General features: G+C 37.4%; 1 protein-coding gene across 8 annotated transcripts in view; it reads left to right on the top strand.

The window, feature by feature from the left end:
- Positions 1–26,673, top strand: part of LOC104882973 (twinkle homolog protein, chloroplastic/mitochondrial) — a 49,601-nt gene extending 22,928 nt beyond the window's left edge. Inside the window, exons 14-22 of one of the 8 annotated variants that reach the window (XM_048634529.2) lie at positions 305–487; positions 2,208–2,339; positions 12,105–12,166; positions 12,550–12,633; positions 18,113–18,244; positions 21,363–21,459; positions 21,527–21,661; positions 21,744–21,811; positions 26,646–26,673. In XM_048634529.2, coding sequence (XP_048490486.1) covers positions 305–487; positions 2,208–2,339; positions 12,105–12,166; positions 12,550–12,633; positions 18,113–18,244; positions 21,363–21,459; positions 21,527–21,661; positions 21,744–21,811; positions 26,646–26,658 — 906 coding nt within the window. In that variant the 3' untranslated portion in view covers positions 26,659–26,673. The other 7 variants (XM_048634530.2, XM_048634526.2, XR_007268806.2 and 4 more) reach the window with 7 other exon arrangements.
- The last annotated feature ends 366 nt before the right edge of the window (positions 26,674–27,039 follow it).

Raw genomic sequence — 27,039 nt, 5'->3', positions numbered from 1 at the left:
CGCGCCAGGAATTAATTATATAGGAGGGGGGTATATAGGTGGTGTTTGATCAATGCCATATCTGCTGCTTCTCTATTTCCCTTGCATATTAGCATTGTCAAAAATGGTGATTTTACTTGCTCCAACCTGTGTGTCCACATCTAAGCAAACATGTACAATGACGCCCATAATCTCTAAGTGTAAGAAATTACTCCCATGAGTTTTAGCTTCCCAAGGAATTCAGTTATAAAGAAACCAAGTCGCTGCTTTGTTATTTTTTTTCTTTTGGTGGAATTGCTTACATTTGAGTACATGTTGCGCACAGGTACTTATGTACTTGGGGCCAGAAAAACTTAAGGAAACAATTGACAATGCGGAGCTATATCCAATTCGTGGGCTGTTTGCTTTCAGAGACTACTTTGATGAAATTGATGCATATTACCATAGGGTTCTTGGGGACGAGCTTGGTGTATCTACTGGCTGGAGGTGTTTGGATGAGTATTACAATGTAAGCACTTTAAATAATTTTTAAGGCCATAATTAGTCAAAGAAAGACCAACTAATGCAGAAGGATAACATATATGACTCCCATCTTGCCTCTGTTCTTTCCCCTCTGAGGGGTTGTTGAAGCCAGAATCATTTTGCGTTCACTTGTGTAACTGTTTGCTCCTCTTTCTTCTCCTTTTAGGCCCATAAAGTAAATGTATATGTCTTAAGAATTTTCCATGCATGTGGCTCTGCTTGGGCTTTCCTCTATAGTGGCAGCTTTCCTATGATCCTATTATGATTATAACAAATTGTTTGGTTTCTTGGTTGGGCTTGGGGGGGGGGGGGGTTAGCAGGTGGTGGTTTGTGAATATGCTATGTGAAAGGTAATGTCTTCTAAGTGTGACGGTAATGCATTAGCATGCATATGTCTTTTCATCTCTCTTTATGGCTGAAGGTCTGTCTCTCTTCTTCCATTAACTCATTAACACCGTTTCAAACTCTTTATCACTCTCTCTTCTCATCTGTTCCCCTATCAATAGGTTGCTAGGTTCTACATACTTTCTTCTTCCTTTTCACCTGTAACAATAATGGTGGAAAAGTTGTCTCCGCTTGCTGGCAGCTTGCTAATTGACTGCAATAGGGGTTAAGTAAGACATATATGGTTGTTAGTTTGTTGGTTTGGTGGTTGGGACTTGGGAGTAACAGAGGGCAGAGAGAGAGAGAGAGTGGAGGGGGGGGGGGAGATAGAGACAGAGGCTGAAGAGCCAGTAATAAAGCTGTTGTTTGACAGTGATGGCAGAGAATTAGCATTGCTGTTAGCTTGATGTTAAATGTGGCGAAAATTATGAGGAAAGTAAATTGGGCCTGATACAGACAACAAACAGAGAAGGCTGAGATGGTGGTGCTGCTTTGATTTGGTAGTCTTGCTTGGCCATTGGTTCCGAGGTGGGGGAAGGAAGATTAAGAGAGATAAAGTCTTGTTTATTAGGAGTTGGAGTTGCGAGACGAAGAGAGAGAGATGAAAAAGCTAATGGTCTATTAGTTAGGGATAGACAGCGGGATAATATTTTGAAACGTAGAGAGATTAAGAGAAATGAACACCATTGTGTCGTTATGAATGTTAAGTTGGATGCCCAATCAACAATCTCAAAGTTATTACGGATTGGCCTTAAAAGACTAGTTTTGTTATGCCATATGATTATAGCTCAGAGTTTGAAGATTTTGTCACCCTAGTCCCTAAAAAAGGTTGCTTTGATTGCTAAAATTATCCTGTGCCCTTATCAGTATCGTATACAGCATTTTCAAGCACATGGAAATTAAAATTGTGTTGCACCATTCAACATGCCTATATTCTTGAGTACAATGAGGTGAGAAATTTTACGTCCTAAAGACAGCTAAAAGTAGGTACCTTTGGCAAGCATAGTACAAGACTTTTGAAGGGTCACTGGCTTTTGAATAGAGCTCTTTTTGTTTTCAAAGTGGGGGGGGGGGGTTGCAAGATGGAACTTGCCATATGAATTGCCTATATTCACAAAACAAGTGAAATGACGAGTTTGTTGAGCAGAGAATATTTTCAGGTAGCATGTTTCGGGCGTAGTCTGTTTTTTATAAGCACACTTCCTTCTACTGCAAGAACACTAAATCAGCAGTTGATGATTTTGTTACAATCTGATAATGTTTTAGCTTTCACATCTCTAGCATATTTTGCTCAACATTCATGGTGATCATGATTGTGACAGGTTGTACCTGGTGAATTGACCATAGTGACTGGTGTTCCTAATTCTGGAAAGAGTGAATGGATTGATGCTTTATTATGCAACCTCAATAGAAGTTTTGGTTGGAAATTTGCACTTTGCTCAATGGAGAACAAGGTATGGCTGTATAGGAAATTATATTGTGCTGCAATTTCAACAGTGAAGAACCATTTCCTGATTCAATGGATAAACATTGTCACAATTGATTATTAGTAAGACTTGATAACTCAAACTGACAATTAGCGGGGAAGCAATTCCAGAATTTTCTTTTTCCTGTAAATTTTTTGGTTCCTTGCTGATGTCTTCTGTCCATGCAAATATCTCTGTTTCATTGAAGATTATATTTAATACTTTATGAGTTATGATGCACCAGATAAATGAAAGAAAGTAGCCACAAAGATCATAACCAATAATATTCTTTTTTAGGTGAATTGGTCACGAAAATCAAGGCAACCAGTGACACAATACTCTGCTTGCTTGTGTCCTCTCTCCCCCCATCCTCTTCTTTTATCATTAATGGACCGATCCTTGACCCAGAGATGTTTTAGTTATTCCAGCACTTTGAACTATTTGATACTTTAAAGATTGCTTACAACATTTTCCCTAGCGAGGATGGTGCAATTAGGGGGAACTTTCGTTATGACAAGGAAAATGAACTGAATCAAGAGAGAGCAAAATAAAGAAAATGAACCCCATCCCCTATTTCCATATATGAATTGTTAGATAAGGGAAATGAACGTTAAATCGATGTTATTTGATTTTTGTACCCCTAGTCTAATGCTATCGTTCTTCCTTTAGCCAAGAGCTTCTAGTACTCCCAAAAGTTATTCCTCTTTTCATTAACCAACACAACCACCACCTAATGTGCCTTTCATTCTCTACGTAACCAACATTCTAGACTTTTTATAATATATTTATACTGCCATTGCAAAGCTAATGTTGGTGGTCATACTCGAGCATTTGAAACCCTAGTTTTTATATCTTGGCCATCCTAAACATAATTTTACCTTACATGAAAAGGGAATGTATCCCCCTCTCCCTCAATCTTCTTTCTTTCTCAGATGGTGACCAATTTTTTAGTTGTCTTGGTGGAGGGGTTAGAAACAAAGGGTTAGACACGTTGATGGCGGATTTGGACGGTGCTAGAAGAGCAAGATGGCTTAGTTTTTAAAAGTTCATCCAAGGTTAGCCTAGGTGGCAAGTGAGTAGAGGTGCAAATGAAAACACATCCAAGTTAGTTGCAGCGCCTAGGAGAGGTGATGCCATTGCTTTTTGGAGGTGCAGGCACACCTAGGCTCGGACTTTTGGGTAGAAGGCGCATAAATAGCTTCATCAGAGTTGAATTCGAAGAAGATAAAGAGATTTTAAGGGTTTTTCTATAAAGTACACCCTTAGGGCTTTTGGTTGTCATGAGGGTAAGGGAATGGAATCAAGAAAGGGATGGGGAAAGGAAAGCAAAACCCTTAGATTAAAAATGTTGTTTGGTGTTGAATTTTTTTATTTCTCTTTCTTCCTCTTTTTACATCCTTCCACCACCATCCTTCTCATGTTTGTTGTGCCCCGCCAGAACTCCACGCTTGGTACCTCGATGAGCTGTCGAGCTTGCACCCTCCCCCTCCCCTTCCCACTCCCACCGCGCTGTCGTCCCTCTCCTCCCCTTCCCTTCCAAATCTGTCGTTCTCTTCCCCCCTTCCCTTCGCGCCGTTGTCGTTCTCTTCCCTTCCCCTTCAAGATGTGCCATTTTTCTTTATGTTCTTCCTTTTTTTCTAGGGTTTGTGGGTGGTTTAGATGGTGGATGGTGGTGGCAATTTCTCGGTGTTTGGGTCACTTGGGTGGGTAGTTTTGGTAGTTGGGTGGGCGATTCTCAGTGGTTAGTGGCGTGGTTTGGGTGTTGGGGGTGGAGGACTCACATGGTGGTTGGTGGTCGGTTCAAGTCCCGGTGGTTGGGTGGGGGAGGTGGTGCCTTTTGGGTGGTCAAGTGATGGTTGAGTGACGGTGCAAGTGGTTGGATGGTTTGGTCAAGTGGTGGTTGGGTGGTCAAGGTCCTCAAGGAGGTGGTCAATGACGAGTCAAAGAAAGGGAATGTGAAACCTTGGGGGGGGGGTGGTTGAGGGGAGTGAGAGTATAGGACTTTGGGGGTAATGAGAAGGTAAAAGGAATCATTAAATTGAGCAAACAAACAACAAGTAAGGGAATGAAGTTACTTGATTCCCTTACCCTTTCCAAAAGACCCCCAACCAACCCCCCCTAGTTTTAAAAGCCACAAGGCGAAAGCGGATTCATCAAGTGGGCAAGGTGCACATTTGGGGCCAAAAAATCTTCAAAAATAATTACAAAATATATTATATTCTCAAAACGACATAATAATTAAAAAATTATTAGGAGACATAATTTAAAAGTTGAATTGATATGTTGTGTCTCTACCTCCTGTATTTATAAAATTTAACTTGATGAAAAAAACAAGTTTTATTAGAAGGAAAATAATTTGATTAGGCTAAGAACTACTAGTTGAATACAAGAAAAGGAAAAGTGAAGCTCAAAAAATAGAATAAGAATAGAGAAGAAAAAGGAAAAAAGAAAATCCAAAACCACGCGAGTTCTAAAGGTCAAAGAATGAGAAGGAGAAGAAAGGATCATAGACTGAGATGGAGAGAAGATTGACCAGGCGACGTAGCCGACACATCCGGTGCCGAGACCACCGACTGCTTGCCTCTCTAATACCTACCTATCACAAATATTCCGAATGCTTCATAATTTGCAATTAGGGTTTTTCGGAAGTTAGGGTTTCTAGTTTGGGGTAAAATTGAAGTAATTACATACAATTAAGTGAGGTTTTTTTTTTGCTCGAATTGATGTCTTACATACTCGGAAGGAGGTAAATTTGAAATTCTTTGTGGTTGTTTTAGGCTCATATATCCTCATTCTCTTACTTCTAACCAAAGGTGAGTTGTGTGGTGGTGTTCCTTAAAAAGCTCGCCTGAGGCGCGCCTATTGGCTTGCTCCTCTACTCGCCTGACGCTAAGGCGCGCTTTGTAAAACTAAGGGTACACTTTTGTTTTAGTGTCTTCTACGTTGTACTCCTATTTTTTTTCCGAAATGGTACTTAACTTTTTATTAGTTCTATGTGGTTACCCTGCATTTAGTAAGTTTTCCGTTTATTTTCCTATTTTCAATTCCTTATAATTACATTAGGAGTGAAATTTTCTCTCAGCTCAATTATGTCCAACCGTCACAAAACCAAAGAATTTGTTTTCCTTAGTAACTGAATCCCTAACGCGGGTGAAAAGTGAAATTACTAATCTAGCCTTGCTTTAAACTCCGCACATCCTCTCAGCATCACCCACTCTGAACTTTATAATTAGGGACCATTCCTATTTATGAAGGTAATGAATCTTCAACTGACTCTTTCTCTAGTTTATGTGACTAGACTCTACCCGTTGACCAATAATGACTTAAGCATTAGGAGGGGTGATCGTGTATCCAACCGTGGGGCAGTATGGCATTTGTAATCACATCTCACCTTGGAAATTTCCAAATGATTCCTCCTAGTATGTTTGACCGGAAACGACATCCTTTGTGGGGATTGAACATCACATAAGCTGTGGCTGTTACGTGAGAGGTACGGAGACCTAGACAGCCTTGACATAGTCGATGAAATGGCTTGCGATGGAAGAAGAGCACTCGTTCTATCTTTGAGGAACCGTCATTTCGTTGCAGAAGTTAACCGCCAGGAAGCGGCGAACGCCGTGAACGAATAAAATGTGCCCACCATGCCTCGAATCTTCGCGAGATTGTAGAACAATTCAATGATACACTTAGAACATAGCTTTGATCCCTCATGAAAAGTCTTTAGGATGAAGAAGGTACATCGGACCTCCGTGGCGTTCCCATTGTACCTTATGTGAATCACGCCTCCCCATCCGCGTCAAAGTTCCATCCCTCGAGCTCTGTAGCTAAGTAGAACCAAAATGAATGCGGGAACAAATCCAGGTACGAAAATCACCAAAATCGAAATTTAAAAAAGTGTGACCGATAACTCACACTAATAGGACATGAAAACACTTTGCTATAATGCTTTTTAACTAATATGTAATATATTTTGGCTAATTGTAACCTTTTTTTCCCCTTATCGGACCTATCTTACAAAAGGATATATATATATATATATATATATATATATATATATATATATATATATATATATGTATATGAGAATGCACACTTACATGAGAAATGAGAATGAATTTTACGCGCTATAACTCTTATGAATAAGTGATGTAACTCTAATGAAAAAATGATGTAATACTCTAATATGAACAAGTGTTGTAACTCTAATCCAATCGTGTGGTTGATATTCGTTCTCATTTCTCATGTAAGGAGCAATCTCATTCTCATGTGATCTTTCCCCTATAGAAATATATATATATATATGTGAGAAGGGAGTTTTATATGAGAAGTGAGAAGAAAATCTAACCCTTAAGTCGTGTGTCATTTAATGGTCAAGATTAAAACATTAAAAACACTAACACCCCAAATTTTAAACTCATAACCTACTTTCTCTCTCCTCTCTCCTATATCCTCTCTTTTATTTCGGCAGTTCTCTACACGTTTCACATTTTTTTTTTGTTTTTTGCAATACCAATTTAGTGAATTTCGTCTGAAATTCGACACTCAAGATCACACGTATATGCTTCCTCTCAATATCTCTCTTCTCTCAAGTATTACCTTCCTCTCAATCTCTCTCTCTCTCCTCTATACCTTGGAGCTCCAACAACAATGTCGGAGGAAGCTTAAACGACGAAGAGGGAGGAAGCAAGTTGCTAGTGAAGAGGGCGAAGAAAATTTAAGAAGATGTTGCGAGAGTGGTTATGCGGTGGTGGTGGTGCGTGAGGAAAGAGAAAGAGTAGGGGATAATTTACTTTAAGTTTAGACAACAATGGTGTTGCAATTGTAATTTGATTTTCATCTTTGAAAGATTTTTTTGGTTTTAGATGAATTTATCTAACTCTAAAGAAATGTTCATATAACTCTGACTAGTAATTGATATAACTCTAAAGAAATGTTCATATAACTCTGACTAGTAATTGATATAACTCTAAAGAAATGTTCATATATAACTCTAATTAGTAATTGCTATTAGGGGTGAAAGTTCGGTCTGCGGTTCGGTTTTTACCCCACTCCAAATCCAAACCGAATTTTTTCGGTTTTTGAAATGTTAGACCGAATCCAAACCATTTTAGATTTCGGTCCAAACCAAACCGAACCGAGAAAATTCGGTTTTCACTGTTTGAATCCAAACCGAACCGAATTTTTTAATCCACTATTCCTATGTAAAGTAATACTCGATTGCAAACCGAATTCTGCTACAAGAATTTCAGCAATAAGGCAGCCATGAAAATTTCAGCAACCAACAAAATTCTTTTTTCAATGAAATAAATAAGATAGCAACAATCGATGGAAGAAAAAAAAAATACATTGAACAACAAATGTATTTTTTTTTTGGGTGAGAGGATTGAAAAGGTGAAATTCTTGTAGCAGAATTCGGTGCCGACAAAAGATTTGAAGGAGAACAGCAAACTACGAGTGAGAAAGTGAGAAACATGGTGAATTGATGCCGATGACGATTTGAAGAAGAAAAGCAAGATGAATTGATGCCGATGGATGCCAACTGCCCATGCCTTAGATTTAGGTTTTTTTTTTTTTTTGGGTGAGAGGATGAAGAGTGAAGACTGAACTCACTGAAGAGAGAGACAGGGGGGTCGTGCTGCAGAGAGAGAGAGTAAAGATAAGGGTTTTACTGATTTGAGCAATTATACACACTGTACAATATTTTTATGCATTGGGCCCAGGGTTACCTAATTCGCGGATCGCCTTGGATCGCGGAACGGGAACGGGAACGCGATTCGCTAGTGGAAAGAATTTGGATCGCAATGGGGAATTTTTTCGGAACGGATTTTAGGAACATAATTCGATGGAACATAATACACACTAATTATATGATAAAAATTAAAATCAATATATATATAAATATATATATATATATTATATATTATATATATATTATAATATATATATATATATATATATATATATATATATATATATATATATATATATATATATATATATATATATATATATATATATATATATATTGATTTAGTAAAAAGAAAGAGAAAAGAGAGAGAAAAGAAAAAAAAACATAATTCAGAGAAAGACGTACAAAAGTAGTGCAAAGAATACAAGTCATACAACTTCATATTTTTTTTTATAAAATAATCTGTTGGACAGCTGTAAGCCTGTACTTTCACTTTCACGTGTCATTTAAAGTTTTTAACCCTTCCCTTCCCTTCCCCAGTTCAAAACAAAAACGTAAACCAGAGTACAATACCATTTACCAAAAGATGAAGATGAGAGAAGAAAAAGCTGAGTTGCTTCGAAATTTTGAATTGCGAAGGAGAATAAAACGACCACCGAGAAGACCGGTGACCGGCGGGCAAAGAGGCGGCGACGCGATGAAGAATCCCAGAACTTCGCACTTTTCGCAGGTGAGTTAAGAAAGAATTTGGGATTTTCGAAATTGAAACCTAGAATGTATTGTGTATTTGGGTTGCTTCAAAAACACTTCAATCCACTCGATTTCAAATTCCTATCAAAAGCCCCATAATTACAGCACAAAATTTGTTATATTTCCCCTTCAATTAACAAAATTAGGGTTTATTCATAACCTAAATTTCGAAATCTCTACCCACCATTTGGAACGCCAGTTTTGTCGATCTAAGTCGCGTTCCCCACCGATTTGGTGCGCAAACGAATCGCGTTTCGGAACGGACGAATCGAAACATGATTCGTGGGTGGTAGGGGCGAATTAGGTAACCCTGATTGGGCCAAGGGCCTACATTAAAACTTGGGCTCAATATTTCGGTGTTCGGTTTGGTGTATGGTCTCCCACTTCTCAGACCGACTCCAAACCGAAAACCGAATTTCCAAATATTTTCGCACCGAATCGAACCGATTTTTTTAAAAACCGAACCGAATTGCTTAATCGGTTTGGTTTGGTTCGGTTCTCGGTTGTAAACCGATTTACTTTCACCCCTAATTGCTATAACTCGAAAGAAATATTCCCATAACTCTAATTAGTATTGTTGTAAATCTAGAGATGATATGGACAAGAATTCTCATGGCTATTTGCGGAATTCTCGCACCTAATGTGGTAACATTAACATATAACATTCTTATTAATGGTTTCATAATGCAAAAGCATCTAAATCATGCTTTAAGATTATTTGATTTGAAGAGGGAGAAAGTGTGGATATGAACATGATGGATACACTTACGCTAAAATCATATATGGGTTCTCCAAAGGGGGCAAGCTGGAATTAGCTTCTTCTCTCTTCCATGAGATGATAGAACGACGTTTATTACTTCCATTATAATAAGCTCAAACAAAGTGTCAAAATACAGTGGAAGAAAGTGCCAGAAAATCGTTTCATAAAGGTTTGATCTTAGCCGTTAAATGGTTAGATCTGATGGTCCATATTCATTCTCATTTTTCATCTAAAAAGCTTTCTCACATGATCTTGCCTCTCTCTCTCTCTATATATATATATATCAATATATGTATATATATATATATATATGATTTGGGTTCATATGAAAACACCGTAGTTGTATGTGAACACTAGTTTTATGTGAGAGCAAATCTCAACCATTTAAAAATCAAGATTAAGAGATGATGATTCATCTGATTTGTTAATATCTCTTTTCCTTTTTTGGTTAAAGGACTAGTTACAACACAATGGCCAAACATTAGGTCTAATGCTGAAAGTTTTCGTATTGACATTGAAGCAATCAATCTTAACCATCTACAAATTAGGATTAAGAGATGATATTTCATATGATTAGTTAACCTCACTTTTCCTTTTTTGGTTAATGGATAACTCTCAATACAATGGCCAAACTTTCTCAAAGTTTTTGTATTGGCTTTGAAGCTACCAGTTCTTAGAGCAGCGTCTTTCTCATTCTCCATTAAAGCTGCTAGTTTCTTCATTCATAGTACTTCAGATAGAACAAGTTTGGTAGAAATTTTATATTTTAAATTACTCCCTCCGTTTTTTTAAGATGTACTCGGTTACTTATATATTATAGATACACACATTAAGGCAAATTGGAGAGCGAGTGTAAAAAGTTGTCCACTTCGTTTCTTAATTTTTTTTTGTTGGGGAGAAAGAGTGGGTTTTATTATATTTAAAGAGAGATAGAGAGCATGGAAGAGAGAGAGAAAGTATGGGGATGATTAAATTATTGTATATCTTTTACCAATGAGAAATAGATCATAGTGAGTAGATCTTCAAAATACAGATGGAAAAGGAAAGCAAGTAGACTTCTAAAAAATGGAGGGAGCATACCATATGCTGATTTGGATGTCAAAATGGAAGATATTACAATAGGAGAAGTAAGTGGATAAAAGAAGAACATAAAGTTCTTGCCCATGATTAATCATTTCTAGTTTGTTGCCATTGAATTATATTCTGTTTGAGCATTATTATTGACCGTAATTGATGTGTATTTCTTGTGTCTATTTTATGTTGTCCTCGATTGTAGCAAGTGTGAGCTATGTTACTCAGTTTTTCTCTCTTCATTTGATTTTCTTATGTATTATTAACTTTTCTCAATAGAAAACAGAGTCCATAGCTAAACTACTAGAAATCAATAAAATAATCATATAATTGACTTGATTATAAGGATTACGTACATCACATCGTGTAGTTTAGTGGGAATGATAATATAAAATATAAGATTTTTTAAATAAATTCGTCTTGTGTGCTTGATGCAACCTCTTCAACTCATCTAATTAGTCAAACCTATATCCTTGTTGCACCTTGGAGTGCCCGACACTTGTGCATTTGTAGGATATTATGCCTATTACTTGGTTTAGGCATCGCCCACCTTATTAATTTCATAGCATCTATTGCTCTAAGCGAATTTTTTTGTTCTGTTTTATCCCTATTATTGTTAAATTTTAAGCAGGTTTAAGTGTTGACCTTCAAACACAAAAACTATTTAATTAGTGTAAATAAATAGGAAAATATCAACTTTCTTAAAAAAATCCCTTTGACCTCCCCTTTTAACCCTCACTGTGAAACCCCACCACTCCATCCTTCCCATCCACCACCTGCACCATGCTTTTCCCATTCTGTACTGTGTGCCGACCACCTTACGTAGCCCCTCTCCTTGCAACCCTCCTTTCCTACATCTCCCACAATCTCCTGTCCTTGTGAGCCCTATTCCTCATATCATTTTTGATTGGATTCTCATAGATTAATCGATTTGACAATTCTATATAGGTAGAGAGGATTAAAAAGATTTTCCAAGGTATATCTATGTGGTGTGCATTTGAGATTTTAGCGTGTAAGAAATCTTTCTAATGGAAATTCAGCTTTGGCCAGGCATGATCAAGAAAACGCCAATTTATCTTGGTGGCCAGAAATGTGACATCCTTGAGCATTGGTGGCAAGTTGAATGCCAAAAAGCCATTCACCATCTTTGATCTAAATGTAAATTCTTTTCACTTCGTGATCATCTTATCTCGACAATTCTCTGCTGGATAAACTAGTTTACCTGGCTTTCCCTTTGCAGTACTAATGAAGGGGGATTTTCTTCGGATCTATTTTTTGATGGGATACATAACATATATTTGCTTATAATTCCAGACATCTGTTTACAACTTGCCCTTTATGTTTGGTCTTGATCTTTATTTCTTATTGTTAATTTATGTATCCAAAAGAATTTGATTTGTTTTGAGATTGTAAATTTTGAATTATCTGTGTGCAGTCTTTTTATTTGTTCATATTAATTAATGGTTGACTGGCTTTGTTGTAGGTTCGTGAGCATGCAAGAAAACTTTTGGAGAAGCATGTTAAAAAACCATTTTTTGATGTTCGGTAATTCTCAACTAATTCGATTTTTTATTGCACAGTACTTCTGGAGGGGTGGTAAGGAGGAGAGAGAGGATATATTATGTGGATGTTTCACCCTGATAGCTAAGGCATTTGTATGTTAGCTATTTTTGGTATTTGGATATATGATTTTCTTGTTTGACGTTCTATGGTCAAGGTGTGACAACTTTTACCATTAATTTGTTAGCAGTTATACAATCTGATGTTTTATACAAAATGTTTTAGCAATTTTCAAAGATCATAAAAATTTGCTAAATTTTTATGCAATGGTATATCACTTCGGATCATTGTATCACTCATCTCTCGGTGTCGCACTCTATCTGTCTGAGTTTCTCTGTGTGCCTTTCTTTCATGCCAATTGAGTGCAGGTATGCTGCGTCTCTTGAGCGAATGACCAAAGAAGAATTGGAGCAAGGAAAGGAATGGTTGGATAATACATTCCATCTTATTCGGTATGATATCAAGTTTTTTTCTCTAACAATCAGGTGTGATGTAGTAGTGTCCTAACTCCTAAGTCTTAACAGCTTTCCTTTAATAGAGGTGGGTGACTCCATATCATACCTAATAGAATATTTTCCTCAAATGTTATTATTCACATAGTAGTCAGTATATACTCATCAACATGCATTACACCTTATACAAATTAACACTAGCATGCACGTAGGCTAATTCTTAGAAACATAATATTGACTTTCCTAATATACAATATACTAAAATATATTTGCATATATTTTATACACCCCCTCAGTCGAAGCAGGAGGCTGTCGGACATTGACCCTGTTGCGAAAATCTTGAAAAAAAGAACATGGGGAGGTCCTGGGTAAAGATATCCGCGATTTGATAGCGGGAAGGAACACGGAGAACACGAACTTGGCCACGAGCAACTTTTTTACAGACATCCATCTCAATATGCTTAGTGTGTTGATGTTGTACTGAATTACCTGATAAATATATTGTTGCACTCACATTGTCGCAGTAAACAAGTGTAGCCTTTTTAATCAGACAATGCAATTCCAACAAAAAATTTTTTAGCCAATATGATTCAGATACAACATTTGCCACACCCCTATACTCGGCTTCGGCACTCAATCTAAAAAGAATAGGTTATCTCTTGGACGACCAAGAAAACAAGTTATCACCCAAAAGCACACAATAGCCAGATGTAGAACGTCGTGTATCACAGAAAGCTAAGAATTTATCATACACATCCGATTTCTTAGCTAAGGAAAAAGTCCATAGATAATTAGAATAATCATCCAAGAATAAAACATAATATTTATGCCCCATAGAACTCAAAATAGGAGAAGTCCAAAGATCACATGAATGATGTCAAAAGGCATACAAGTACTTGATTTAGAAGATACAAATGGTAACTTAACATGTTTGCCAAAAACACAAGAATGACAAATGGAAGCAGAAGTACGAGTACAATTAATGCTTTTATTGTGCCTAAGACCATCTAATACTGGAGCACCCAGATGACCTACACGATCGTGCCAGAAAGAAGAAGAGCAATGGTAGAAGGGAGAGCTTGATTGTTGATGAAAGTGGTAAGAGGATATAGGTCACCCTAATTGGCACATCTCATTATTAGTGTCCCCGTCCGAAAATGCTTCACGGAAAACCCAAACAGATCAAATTCAAACCGTCACAAAATTATCTGTGGTAAATTTTCGAACAATTCTTTATAATTTTGGAGAACATTTTTCAAGGATAGGGGGGGTTAGGGGAAAGCAACGAGGTGTGACCGTAACCACTAATTGGAATAATATGACCATTTGCGACAATAATACAACTAGATTGATTGCTCAAGTTAAAACTAGAATTTTTTTGCACGCGATGCGTGCTGGAATTTTTTTTCGAAACAGAAAATCAATTTTCTTCGGCATAAGAGTCAAAATTTGAACATTAGACATACGAACTATAATTGTTTTTAGTTGCAAAATTTGATTGGTTTAGTTTCTGTCACTTAAGTCTCTCACCATTCTTTTTGTTTTGTTTTTACTTTTCAAAATTAAATTCTATGAACAAAATAGAAATTTTATTGCATTTATTTATGATTTCTAATATTATATTTTTTTAGTTGATTTTTGAATTAAGTACAGTACTTCACAAAGTGTAAAGAAAGTAGACACTTTGATTTCAAGTCAATTTTTTCATAGGTTGTAGTTTGTAAGTGAATTTTTAAGCTTTTGCAAAGTTTTCTCATTTTAGTGATGTGCATAACGTAAATTATGCAATTTTATGATTTTAGTTGACTTGTGAGTGATTGTTATAGTTATATTTTTTGTTTGAAGCCCCCTTTGATTTATAAGTGAATTTGTAATTTAGAATGGGAAGGAGGTAACATAGTCTCTTCATTCGGGGACACCATAGCTCCCCTTTCCCTTATATAATAGAGATATGTTGTTCTTTAATTCTTGAATGATATTTTACATAAACTTTTTTACCTTGATAATCAATCGCTATTATATACTCTCTCCGTTTCCTAAAGATCTTCCCTCTTTCCGTTTAAGGGTGTTTCCAAAAGATCTTCCCTCTTTTGCTTTATTCCTTATTTGGCAAAATAAATTTCCCTATTTACCCTCTCATGTCACTATCATATGGTCCACCATTACATTATTAATTCAATTTTACTCCCTTTCTCTCTCCTACTTTAACCCCTTTTTATTTGTTTATTTATCTTAATCCATTTTTCTCTCCTACTTTACTCACACCATGCCCCACACAACTTGATTTTCCTTGGTATCTATAGGAACAGTAAGTGGGAAGATCTTTAGGAAACGGAGGGAGTAATAGAAAAAAATAGGTCCAAATATATGTAAAAGTTTCATTAGATATAGGAAACACTATAAAAAAGTAAATAATTTTTTTCCTTGTCTAACTTCTAAATTCTGATTTCACTACAAATACACCTCTATTTTTTTTTATCATGACCCACCATTAATTGTGAATGGTTCTTGAGAATAGTGATTTTTAAGTAAATTTTTGTAAATGTTTTGTATGTATTGACGTTCTAGGTTATTAGCTAGTTTTAGTTTGTATGTTAATTTTACGTTTTAATAAAGTTTCCTGATTATTTGAGTGATTTGTATGAATTTTATAACGTGATTTTCTCAATTGTATGGGTGAATTGTAAAGTTTCTTCTTTTGAGTGTTGTAAATTTATTTTTGGTAGTTTTATTTGAGTGTCAGTTTTGATTTTGACATTCCTTTTGTAAGTTAGAAAGAGAAGGGGGGTAAAATAAGCGTTTCAAAAGAGGACACCATTGCTCCCCTTTTGTAATTTAGAAAGAGAAGGGGGGCAAAATAGGCGTTTCGAAAGAGGACACCATTGCTCCCCCCTTCCCTTATATAATAGAGATAAGACGAGAAATTACCATTTGAAGACGTCATGTGAGACGTAGCACCAATGTCCATGTACCAAGACGGATCGGGTGGAGTGAGAGTCATTGTGTGCATAGTCGAGGCAATAACAGTTTGAGTATAGGATGTGGACTGCCCATTTGGAGAAGCAATAAAAGTTTGCGGTTGCTGTGGACTAGGCCCAAGAAGACCTGACTGTTGCTGCTTGTGTGTAGCTGAACCAAGGGCCCAACCTTGGGTTGGATATGGGAAAGGAGGAAAAGCCCAGTTAGGAAACCAACCCCAAGGAGGAGAATTATACCCCTTGTTAATCCTTGTTGTTGACTCCCAAGGAACGAATCCTTGTTGCTGTTGGCCCCCATCGGAACCATGGCCTCCACCGCCGCCAGACTTGCATCCAGGTTTGCGGTTGTTGCCGGAATGCTTCCCACGGTGGTGAGACTGATTCGCGGCAAACTTGGAACAAAAGTTTCCTCGAATGGCGAGGAGGCTACCATGGTTGATTCCGACCTCGTAGGAGCCTCCTTAGCAAAACCAACCTCCTCTAGGGTCAACATAGACGGGACCTGATAAAAGCGTGGTAGCGGGTCACTCTGTCGCATCAACGTTCCAGCCCCTGATAGACCCTTGTGAGACCCGAAACCTACTGTATCAGAAGGCGACTTTCCGACACCGGTGCACCAACATTTTTCAATTGACTCCGACCCTGTAGGAGCCTCCTTAGCAAAACCAACCTCCTCTAGGGTCAACATAGACGGGACTTGATAAAAGCGTGGCAGCGGGTCACTCTGTCGTATCAACGTTTCGGCCCCTGATAGACCCTTGTGAGACCCGAAACCAACTGTATCACAAGGCGACTTTCCGACATCGGTGCACCAACATTCTTCAATTGATCTGAAAGTGACTTGAGACGTTGGTAATACGTTGAGACATTAGGAAAATTCTCCATCTTGGTATGGGAGAACTTGGCTTCAAGAGTTACCACACGAGAATTTTTGTTGTCTTATTCCAAGCTTCCATGGCCGAAGCATGAGGTTCAATTATGGTGTGCAAGAGATAGTTAGAGATTGTAGCATAATTCCAAGAGAGAATCGTAGCATCAAAGAGTCGACCATAATTCTTTTTCATCCTCAGTAGTTGGGACCTCCGGTTATTTTCAGGAGGATCAATACGGTGAAGGACCTTGTGAGAACGTGTGGTAATTTTGAAAAGCTCCGCCCATGTCGAATATTGAATATTCTCCATTTCAAGAATGATGGAGATATGGTTGCGGATGTTAGACACCGCGAGAGCTGGATGAAACGAGGTCTTGTTCTCTTTCATGGTGGTGAGAAGAAGATAAAAGAAAGAAGAAGACTACTTGCGGAAGAGAAAAAGGGGAGTAAGAATACCCTAGAAATCTGATACCGTAATAGAATATTTTCCTCAAATGTTATTATTTACATAGTAGTCAATATATACAATCATCAGCATGCATTACGCCTTATACAAAGTAACAAGAGCATGCATGTAGGCTAATTCCTAGAAAAATAATATTTACTTTCCTAATATACAATATACTTAAATATATTTACATATATTTAACAATAACAATGTGATTTAGGGTGCACCATTCCATGCTTCATTCTGGACCCATTTCTGACTCTGTATCTATATCATACTGAATGTTTTTTTCATCCATTTCTAGACCACATCTTTCCGTAGTATCTAAAAATTGTAAAGGAGCCTTAACAATTCAGATATTTTCTGCAAGGCTGATGGTCTTATCAGCATTGTGATCAATACCTAATTGGTTTGGACTAGTAGGACATCTTGCTTGTTATATTGTAGGCTGAACTATATGCACTTGATCTAATGGGTGTGAACTTCAACATGGCTTTTGGAACTGCCCAGAAATTTTCCTTCGCCTACATGTGTGAAACATGGAAGTTTTGTAGCTCTCCCTATGCTCCTTTTCGTTTGCTGGAATACTATGGCAAAGTTTGGGGTGGTTGGCAGTATTGTTTCATCAACTGAAAACATGTGGAACATAAAATATTGTATGCATACTAGTGAATGCCCATTTGACATGTGAGATAAGGGATTGATGTACAGAAGTTCATATTACGACCTTTATGTTTAAATTTGATTGGATTTGGTTCGCCGTTCAGCATCCATCAGATTAGGATAGTGTTCTAAAGTTGTTCATGCATCTTCTTCTTCGTCCCTGGGGAGAGGTTTCCTACTATATATATTTGTCATGCACCAATAGTTTTGTTCATTGTACTGAGTTTCAAGCTTGAAGCCATTTAGCAGCCTTGATATTCGTGCTGTGAAACTCAGATACATTTCAATTTTTCTCTGTGCTTGCTTTAGATAGCACCCTTCCGGGCTTTGTATTATAGACACACCTGCAACTTCCAGCTGGTGTTTTCAGCCAAATATACATGAAATTTAAATTGTTTCAGATGCAGTTGTTTTTCTTTTTGCTTTGTTCTTGCTTAGGTATCAACTTTGCTTTATCTTTGTTATGGACACTCCAACTTTACCATGGTGTTTTTTTCTAACATATTAAGTGTTATGCAGGTGTGAGAATGATAGCCTTCCAAACATCAAATGGGTTCTTGATCTAGCAAAAGCTGCGGTTTTGAGGCATGGTGTACGAGGCGTTGTAATTGACCCGTACAATGAGCTTGACCATCAACGTCAAGGCAGTATGTGAGTTTCTTGTTTTCTTGCATTGTATTCGGAACTTTTGTGTAGTTGAGTGTATTTTTTCTGCATTGATTCCCCACTTATATGCTAGCTCAGAAATTGAAGACAGAGTGAGAATTTTGGATTGGGATAATAAAAGAAGCTGAAGCTATCTGTCTACTTGCTCAAAGATTTGAAGTCCCATGTCTACAACTGTTTAGGCATTCCTGTCAATGCATCCTGAAATGGCGTGCTCATTAGGAGTCAACCTAGTGTCTAGTAAAAGACGTACAATCTGACCTAGATGAGAATGTTCTGCATTTCTGCGCCTGATTCAATCTTCGCTTTTGTGTCTCTGTATACAAAGTATATATTGTTCCTTTTTGTGCTGATGGATGTTCTAGAACTTTTCGTGAACAGATGTTTTATATGGTGAAGTTAATCTTGTAGGATCACCTAAGATGCTTAGCTTGCTTCCATCCTCTTTTAGCATCCAATGTCACGATTACGCCGTCCCAAGCTACGAACTCGCGAGCAAACAACCTACACATACAACGTGAAAGCATACAGTTGAACCTAAAACGATCAACTAAAAATAAAACAAACTCAACAACAAAATAAAACCAAATTAGAAGTCTAATAAAATCTAATACTCCCTCGTCCCACGATAGTGTGAAACATTTTCCTATTCTGTTTATCCCAAATTAGTCTGAACACTTTCATTTTTAACATGAATCCACACAATAATTATATTAGTTCTTGAAAACCCTTTTGGCCCACACTTTATCTCTATTATTGAAAAAAATTACCCAACTTCCTCTCTCCTTCAGTAAAAAAAAAAATAACCTACCAAGTACCAACTCTTATCACATCTACCTTTTAATACAACAATATTTCATAGCCGCACTACAACTTATCACCTTAAACTACGTGTCCCAAGTCCCAACAAGTGTTCATATCTTTCTCGGCGGTAAAATTCAGACTAAAGTCCTAGGCTATGAGTTGCCATGAATGTCACGCATCAAATAAAATTGTCAAAGAACAAGTAAAAGTCAAAACGTTACAATTAAAGAACAGAGTAAGTACTTATACAAATTATACAAGATGTATTGTGTAATACAACATTAAGTACAAGTTTTATTCGATGGTATCAAAAAGACTCATGAAGGCTATAAGATCTCTGACCAGCAATGCAAACCATGCAAACCATTAATAGACTTATGAAGGCTGTGGATAGCTGACTAGATATAGAATCTTTAGGGGCTATTTGGGATCATGTTTTACAGGATTATGGGTTTAGTAAGTGATTAGGTTAAAAACCCTCTTTACATCATTTATTATAATTAGTACATATCTTTCCCCATACTCAAACAATTATCATGAGAACTCGCCTCCAAAACTTGTCGGCTACAATTTCACTTCTGTAATCATCTCCTAACAGTTGATGGCTGACAGATAAAACTGGCCAAATTCAGGTTATAATTCTGGGCACTGATTTGGAGTGCTGTTGAACAGGTGCTTCAAAACTGTGTGCATGTTCAATTCAACCCCAATTTGCAGAAAACTGGACTCGCATAATAATTAACATCTCTAATTTATGGCTTCTTTAAATCAGGTATAACAGTGCTCTTTTAAGCTAATATATGCTCACTGTTTCTGTAGTTCATGGCTTGGCAAAGTATTTTTCTATAGGGCGTGACGTAAGCTGTTCCCTTGATTGTCATGATCTCCCCGGAAATTCTTTATAATCGAAAAGAAAAGCCAGCTTCAGTTGTGTTGTCAGTAATGGTTGGTGGTTGTAGAAGTTGTAGCTTATGGGTGTTACATCATGTTTCGTGGCCAATGGCTTAAAATTCAGAAAAGGGAACTATTTGCTCATCATTCGAATTTGAAGGCTTTTGAACATGACTTGTAGATTATGCTCAAAAAGTTGCTTGTGAAAATACCTCATTTTCTTACCTTTTAATTTTTGTATTTGCTCTTTATTTTTGGTAGTGGTTGTCTTTTATAGGTAGTACAGAAGTTCCAATGCCCTCAAATGTACCCTGAATATTGTATTAATAACAATTTTGGACATAATATGGTATAAAAAGTAAAACAAAGGAAAAACCAAGGGTAAAACACCGTCTGTGTGATTTTTTTACGCCGGGATGGCCACGAAACATTCTATTTCCCCTTTACAAGCTGTTCCGGCGACAATGCGACCATTCCTGCGAAAGCTACCACGGCCGCGTTTCTTTTCCATGCACTGTTGCCTCTCGAAATTGTTGGTTCTGAATTCGCATGACAACATCAGCGCACCTAATTTATGACTAGTCTTATAAGATCTTCCAATGGGACAAAAAATGACTTGTTAACTATAATTTTCTTGTTCTCTCTCCTGAGAATATTTTTTAAGTTCAAACTGCTACTATCAACTTTTTTTATGATGAGGATAATGTCATTATCATGAAGTATCCTCATCTAGTGAATTTAGTTTAGCAAAGGAAATAGTGACAATTGAAAGATATGTGAACAAAACTGTGTAGTTTCGGGAATAAAGTAAATATAGATGAAAAGTGGCCCATTTATAGAGCTTAAAATGGAAATGTGGTCCATTATATCTGATTGGGGGACAATATTATATAAATTCTGGTTCATACCGGATCAACTGCCTAGGAATCTTTGAATCGATAAATTGTTAGGATCTTCAAGAGGTTGTTAATTGTTAATGGGAGCTGGTAAGAGTGGCAATGTGGCATTTGGTTTTTCTGAATACCCTTCCAAGCTAGTCATGAAAGTGGTTCTTAACATTACATCCTTTTCACAATACATGCACCATTCGCTTTTCACGCATTCAAACACTTCTTTGGACATTAATTTTCTTTAATTGCATTTAAGTAAAAATTATAAAAATATTTGAAATCCTTGTACTGAGCCAAATTGAACAGGATCTCACTTGACTATGATTTTTCTTACATAATGGTGTGAGAAAGATTGTCAAATTTGGTTGATGAATAGTGTCTAAATGAGAAATGGTGCATGCATTGTGAAACAGAGGTAGTATAAGTGTATAACATATGAAGATGCTTTTATCTATTTCTGCTCAACTGAAATCTTTTTGTGGGGTTATATGGATTTGAATACTTACGGAATTCAACAGGACAGAAACAGAGTATGTCAGCCAGGTTCTCACAATGGTCAAGCGATTCGCTCAACACCACTCTTGCCATGTTTGGTTTGTAGCTCATCCTAGACAGGTGGGTGGAGAGATATCACTATTTTTTTCTTCTCCAATGTCCATTCTGAATCCTGTCTCTCTAACAGATGCACAACTGGGCTGGGGAGGCTCCTAATCTTTATGACATCAGCGGTAGCGCACATTTCATTAACAAATGCGATAATGGAATTGTAATACATCGTAACAGGGATCCTGAGGCTGGGCCAATTGATAGAGTGCAGGCAATGAATTCTGTCCACATTTTGAATATATATCCTCCCTTTGATCCGTTTACTAAAGCATACTTCTGTCTCATTATTGCAGATATGTGTAAGAAAGGTCCGGAATAAGGTTGCTGGCACAATTGGTGATGCTTTTTTGTCTTATAACAGGTAGTCACTGTTGCAGTTATTATTGTTTTTGTTTTGTCCACTTCAGAAAGGCAAACTTGAGATGGAGTTTGTGTCAGGGAATGGGATTTGTAGTTTGTTCCTTAGTCCAAAGTAAACAGGAATATTCGAAACAAACAAGTGAACTAATGTAATAGACTAGCCTAGGGAGAGGGGCACTTTTGGTATTATATAATTAGTTAGTTTTAATTATAACTTGAAGAATAAGCTAGGGAGTTAGGGAGAAAATATCTCTATAAATAGAATGGAATAGGGAGAGCAGGGAAAAAAAATGCGCTCGCGGTCGCGTTCGCGGGAACGGTCGCGTTGTCGCGGGAACGGCTTGTAACGGCGAAATAGAACGTTTCGCGGCCGACGCGGCGTGAATTTTTTAAAAAAATTCACATTAATATGTTTTAACCTTATTTCCATTTTTTTAGTTTATGAAGCATTATTACAACATAATATAATCAAATCTAATAGAATATCATGTTTCCTTAACTATATAATTAAATCGTAAAAAAAATTTGGCCAATGTTTGAAAAGAACGGATGTAACGGGGATAAAATCGTTCTAACGCGGCGAGTTTGCGTTACGGAACGGACAACGCGGCGAGAAGTACGTGAATTTTATTATGGCGTTCCGTAACGGGATTTCGCGGAACGGCAAATCCAAAATCCGTTACAGAACGGCCGTTCTGTAACGGAACGGGAGAGTTTTAATTCCCTGAGGGAGAGAAAAAGGATGTTGAATATTGAGTGGTATTTTGGGTGAACTTTTAAGAGTTATTTGGGAGAGAGCAAGCCTCTCGAAAGCTTGTAAACACTATCTCTATTTTACTGTTTTTTAGTATGCGGGTCCGGTGGTGGTCCAGGCTTCTTGGCCTACAAATGTGGCCTTGGTGGTGGCCAGATCATGGGTGGAGTTGATAGATTTAGTGGTGGGTCTCATAGTGAAGCAACTATTAGAAGATTTGAGCGTGGAGGTGCCGGGGGTTGCGGATCCGGCAGTGGACCTGGTGGTTCCTTGAGAAATGGAAGCTACAGTGGTGGTGTATTGGGTGGACGAGGAGAGTTCTTCCAAGTTAATTCCCTCGCTAGTGTTTTGAGTGGTGGTTCGGTTGACCGTAGTGGTCGTGCCGGAGATTTTGATGGTGGTAATCGACGGTGGAAATTATTAGGGAGCTTGTATCAGAACTTTCGAGAGAGAGAGGAAGAAGTGTATAGAAGAAGCTCCCTTGAATCAGTAATTGCCTTGGAGAAGAAGACTATTCTAGAAGATCTTCCTAGTAAGGGTAATCTTGTAAAAGAATTGAAGGATGACATCATGATTGAGGGTAAGGTTTGTGGTAACTACCCTCTGCAAGGGAGTAATATGTCACGTGGGAACAAGGAAGAACCAAAAAGAGACTCAATAGATTGGGTTGTATAATCAAGCTTTAAAAGTTGGGGTTGTAAAAAGTCACAAAGCCCAAAGATTGGCCCAGTCTCATTCAAATCACAACTTTTAAAACATATCCTTCCTTATTCTCCCAACCCACATGTTGATGGCCTACTTAAGAGAAATAAGCCAGGGCCCAAATTTGATCATCCCTTTTCCAACCCCCCATTCCTATGTCCCAATTGTTCTACCTACCTATCCAGCCAACAAACTCAACTTATAAACCAAGAAAATCTGGTTTTTCCCAAACAAGACTCAATTATCCAGCCAGCTTACTAAACCAAAAAATCCTACAATCCAACCACCCACTTCATTGTTCATTCAGTCCGCCAAATCCTCTACTACTCCCATCAAAGCTACTGAATTTTTTTTGCCATCCCAATTCAAATTCTACCCACTTCAGTCATAGCCAGACATTTACCCTGGATAAGCTGCTGAGCTTTTCTGCCATGGGCAAGGTACGTATGCAACTGAAATCAACGCAGGGCAAAAAGGAGATGAAACAACACTGTAAACAGTCAGAAGGCAGTAACCACTATTTTCGAGGTCGGGCCTGTAGTGCAAATTACTATCCACCTTGAGGACAAGGTGAATGTTGGGCGGCCGGTATTGTAATAGACTAGCCTAGGGAGAGGGGCACTTTTGGTATTATATAATTAGTTAGTTTTAATTATAACTTGAAGAATAAGCTAGGGAGCTAGGGAGAAAATATCTCTATAAATAGAATGGAATAGGGAGAGAAAAAGGATGTTGAATATTGAGTGGTATTTTGAGTGAACTTTTAAGAGTTCTTTGGGAGAGAGCAAGCCTCTCGAAAGCTTGTAAACACTATATCTATTTTACTGTTTTTTTTTCCAGAAAATCATCAATCAAGTCCATTTTACTTCTTAATTTTCTTCTGTAATCTGTCCAAGTGATGTTAGTTCATCACAACTAATTGACAAAATATGATGTCATATGATCTTTGCAGATCAACTGTTTTTGATGGCTATCAGATTTGGTACCCATGATCCGTATTTTCCTTGGCTTTGATGTGGTCAATTTTGTGCTCTCTATTTGCACGTCTTTAAGTCTTCGTTTTAAGAAAAATTAAGCATGGTTATCATGACACAAGGGGATAAAGTGACTGGAAATTTTGCCCTCGCGTATGATCAAATATATTCATATCACATAAGATAGGTTTATTATCTTGTAAGATGCAAGGCTCCAACAAAAAAACACTCATGGCCTGTTTGGTAGTTGGTTATGAATGGTGGTAATGGGACGAAATTTGTATGTAAATTTGCGAAGGAAGTCATTGTTCATTCCCATGGTATTGCTAATTTATCCTAGAGTGTATTTTTCTTCTTAAATTTTCATTCTCATCCAATACCATCTTATAATGAAAATAGACTTCCCGTGGAGAAAAAAACACAAGCTTAGGGGTGAGATTGCTTTCCCATGGAAAAAAGAACACAAACTACGGGGTTAAAATTGTCTTCCTATGGAGATTTTAAGGGTGTTTTCCTTGTAGCATTACACTTAAAATTCAGTTCCATTACCACCATTTATTAACCTTACAATTTCATTAAGTTCAACTCTTGTAGTTGTTAGTCTAGCAATAGAGTAGAAGAGAATCATGGCTGATGGGGATCTTCTTAGGATGTTAGAAGTTATCACTCAAAAGTTAGAAAACTTAGAGAAAAATTCAGAACGGGTGACAGAGAGAAAGTGCAAGAAAAGACTAGAATGGATACTATGGCAGAAATGTTGTTACAAACTTATTGGAAACAGAATCTCTTGAGAAGTGTTGATGTTAGTAAGACTTATAACCTTAGGCAAAATGATGATAGAGCTTAGAGGTGGGCATGGGCCGGGCCCACACGATTTGGGCCCAGCTTGTTGTCCACTACGTGGGCCGCGGGCCTGTCATGGTCAAGAAATTTTATTTTCGGCCCGCACCGGCACGAACCCGCAGGCCGAACGCTCCTTTCCATTGTTTTTTACCCTAAAACTGTAAAAAATACAAAAATACAACATAAAACATGGGCCATTTACTCAAGCCCGCGGGCCGAGCCCGTGAACAGGCCGGCCCATGCCAACCTCTAATAGAGCTCGTAAGATTGATTTGCCAAAATTTGATGGTGATCATGCCAGTGAGTCTTTTCTTGATTGGGCAAGACAAATGGAGACACACTCAAAGTTTAAGGGCTAAAACACAAGGTTTATTTATCAAACTCAAAACTAATTTTTTTTGTTCTTCACTAGCTCATATATATAAGAGTGAGACAAGCTAGAAGGAAAGCAAAAGACAGCAGCCAAAAGCTCCTAAATCTGTCCAAACAAAACGGTTACAAGCTTAAAACACTCCCCCTTTCACTCCTCTTGTAACGGGCCAGAAATTCACCATTAATCACTGGCGAATCCAACGTGGGTGCGGTGGGTTCAACTCAACACACACGGATCCGGATAAAAAAGGGAAAATTGAGGGAAAATAGCCACGTTATATACAACACAAGGCGTGTTATCTCATTGGAAAGCCTTGTAGCTCAGCGGTATTGCGATAATGCATGTGTAATCCTTCGTGCTTCAGCTTCATGGGTCGCGGCTTCGAATTCTAGCATGGTGCTTTTTAATTCATTATCTTCTCTTTTTTTCCCTTTTTTTGTCCTCCTTTATGCTTATAGTAGATCCTTGGTCCTTCTTTTCTTTCTTTTTTATCGTCCTTTATTTTTCAGCTCTCTTTCTATCTATAAATCTCTCCCTCCCATCAAGTTCAAGTTTTGTAAGGTAATGAATCTGGTTTATTTTCGATTATCTTCCATTTCCCTTGCTTAAACAATCTATTAATCATGCCCTAAATAACATTAGTTAGTAAAAGTTCACTGTGTTGATTACTTGATTCAGTACACATATTTATATGATTCGCGATGGGAAGTGTGTTCAAATGAAAACGACTAATGTTCATATATTCTGACATTTTATATGTGCATTTATAAACTAAATGTGCAATTACTAATTTTTGAAATGGAAGAATTTTATTCATCACTTTGTAAACAAAATTCTTGACAGAGCTCATTATCAATCAAACTAAAACACATAGAACTTATGTGTTGATTCGTTATTAATATTAGTCAATTTGATTTCAGATGCTAGCTAGTTGTCTTAGTAATTGATACTCGATCTGTTGTCTTAGAACTATGTAGCTTGTTAAGCAATTGATAGTCTTTTATTATTACAGTAATTACTTAGATTCTATTTTGGAATCATGTAATCAAGAATGAAAGCTCTGCTAAGTATAATTGTTGAAAGTTTAATTTTCCTTTACTTTAAAAAATTGTAACCCCAAATAGTAAAATTTAATTTTGAATTTATACTGAAACTACTCTGAACCCACGCTACTCAATTACTCGATCAGCCAGTGCCATTAATGAGCTGTTTTGGAGGCTCTTTTTCAGCTAAACTCACACCAATCAATAAGCTTGTAATTGGGGTAAGATTTACTAACTCTTAGCCTTATTACAAGCATAATTTAAACACATTAAAGCATAAAAGAATCAAAGCACACATATGGCCCAAACTAGTGAATGGGCTAAACACACACACGCTTAACCATGCTCCATCACGCTTCTCCTTGATTGTAAGACAATCCAGAAATTGGATTGTAACCTTGGATTGTAAGACGATCCAGAAATTAGAAAGACCATCTAAATTGAATACTTGAGTCGCCTATACGCACATGTATCACTACCTTGGTTAATTGCCTAATCTCACATATGGACAAGCCAGATTTGTTTTTGCATTGAGCCATG

Source organism: Beta vulgaris, chromosome 8 (genome assembly GCF_026745355.1).
Source record: "Beta vulgaris subsp. vulgaris cultivar EL10 chromosome 8, EL10.2, whole genome shotgun sequence".
Classification (NCBI taxonomy): Eukaryota; Viridiplantae; Streptophyta; class Magnoliopsida; order Caryophyllales; family Amaranthaceae; genus Beta; species Beta vulgaris.
The sequence above is the reverse complement of the archived record's forward strand: the minus strand, read 5'-3'. Positions and strand labels throughout refer to the sequence as shown.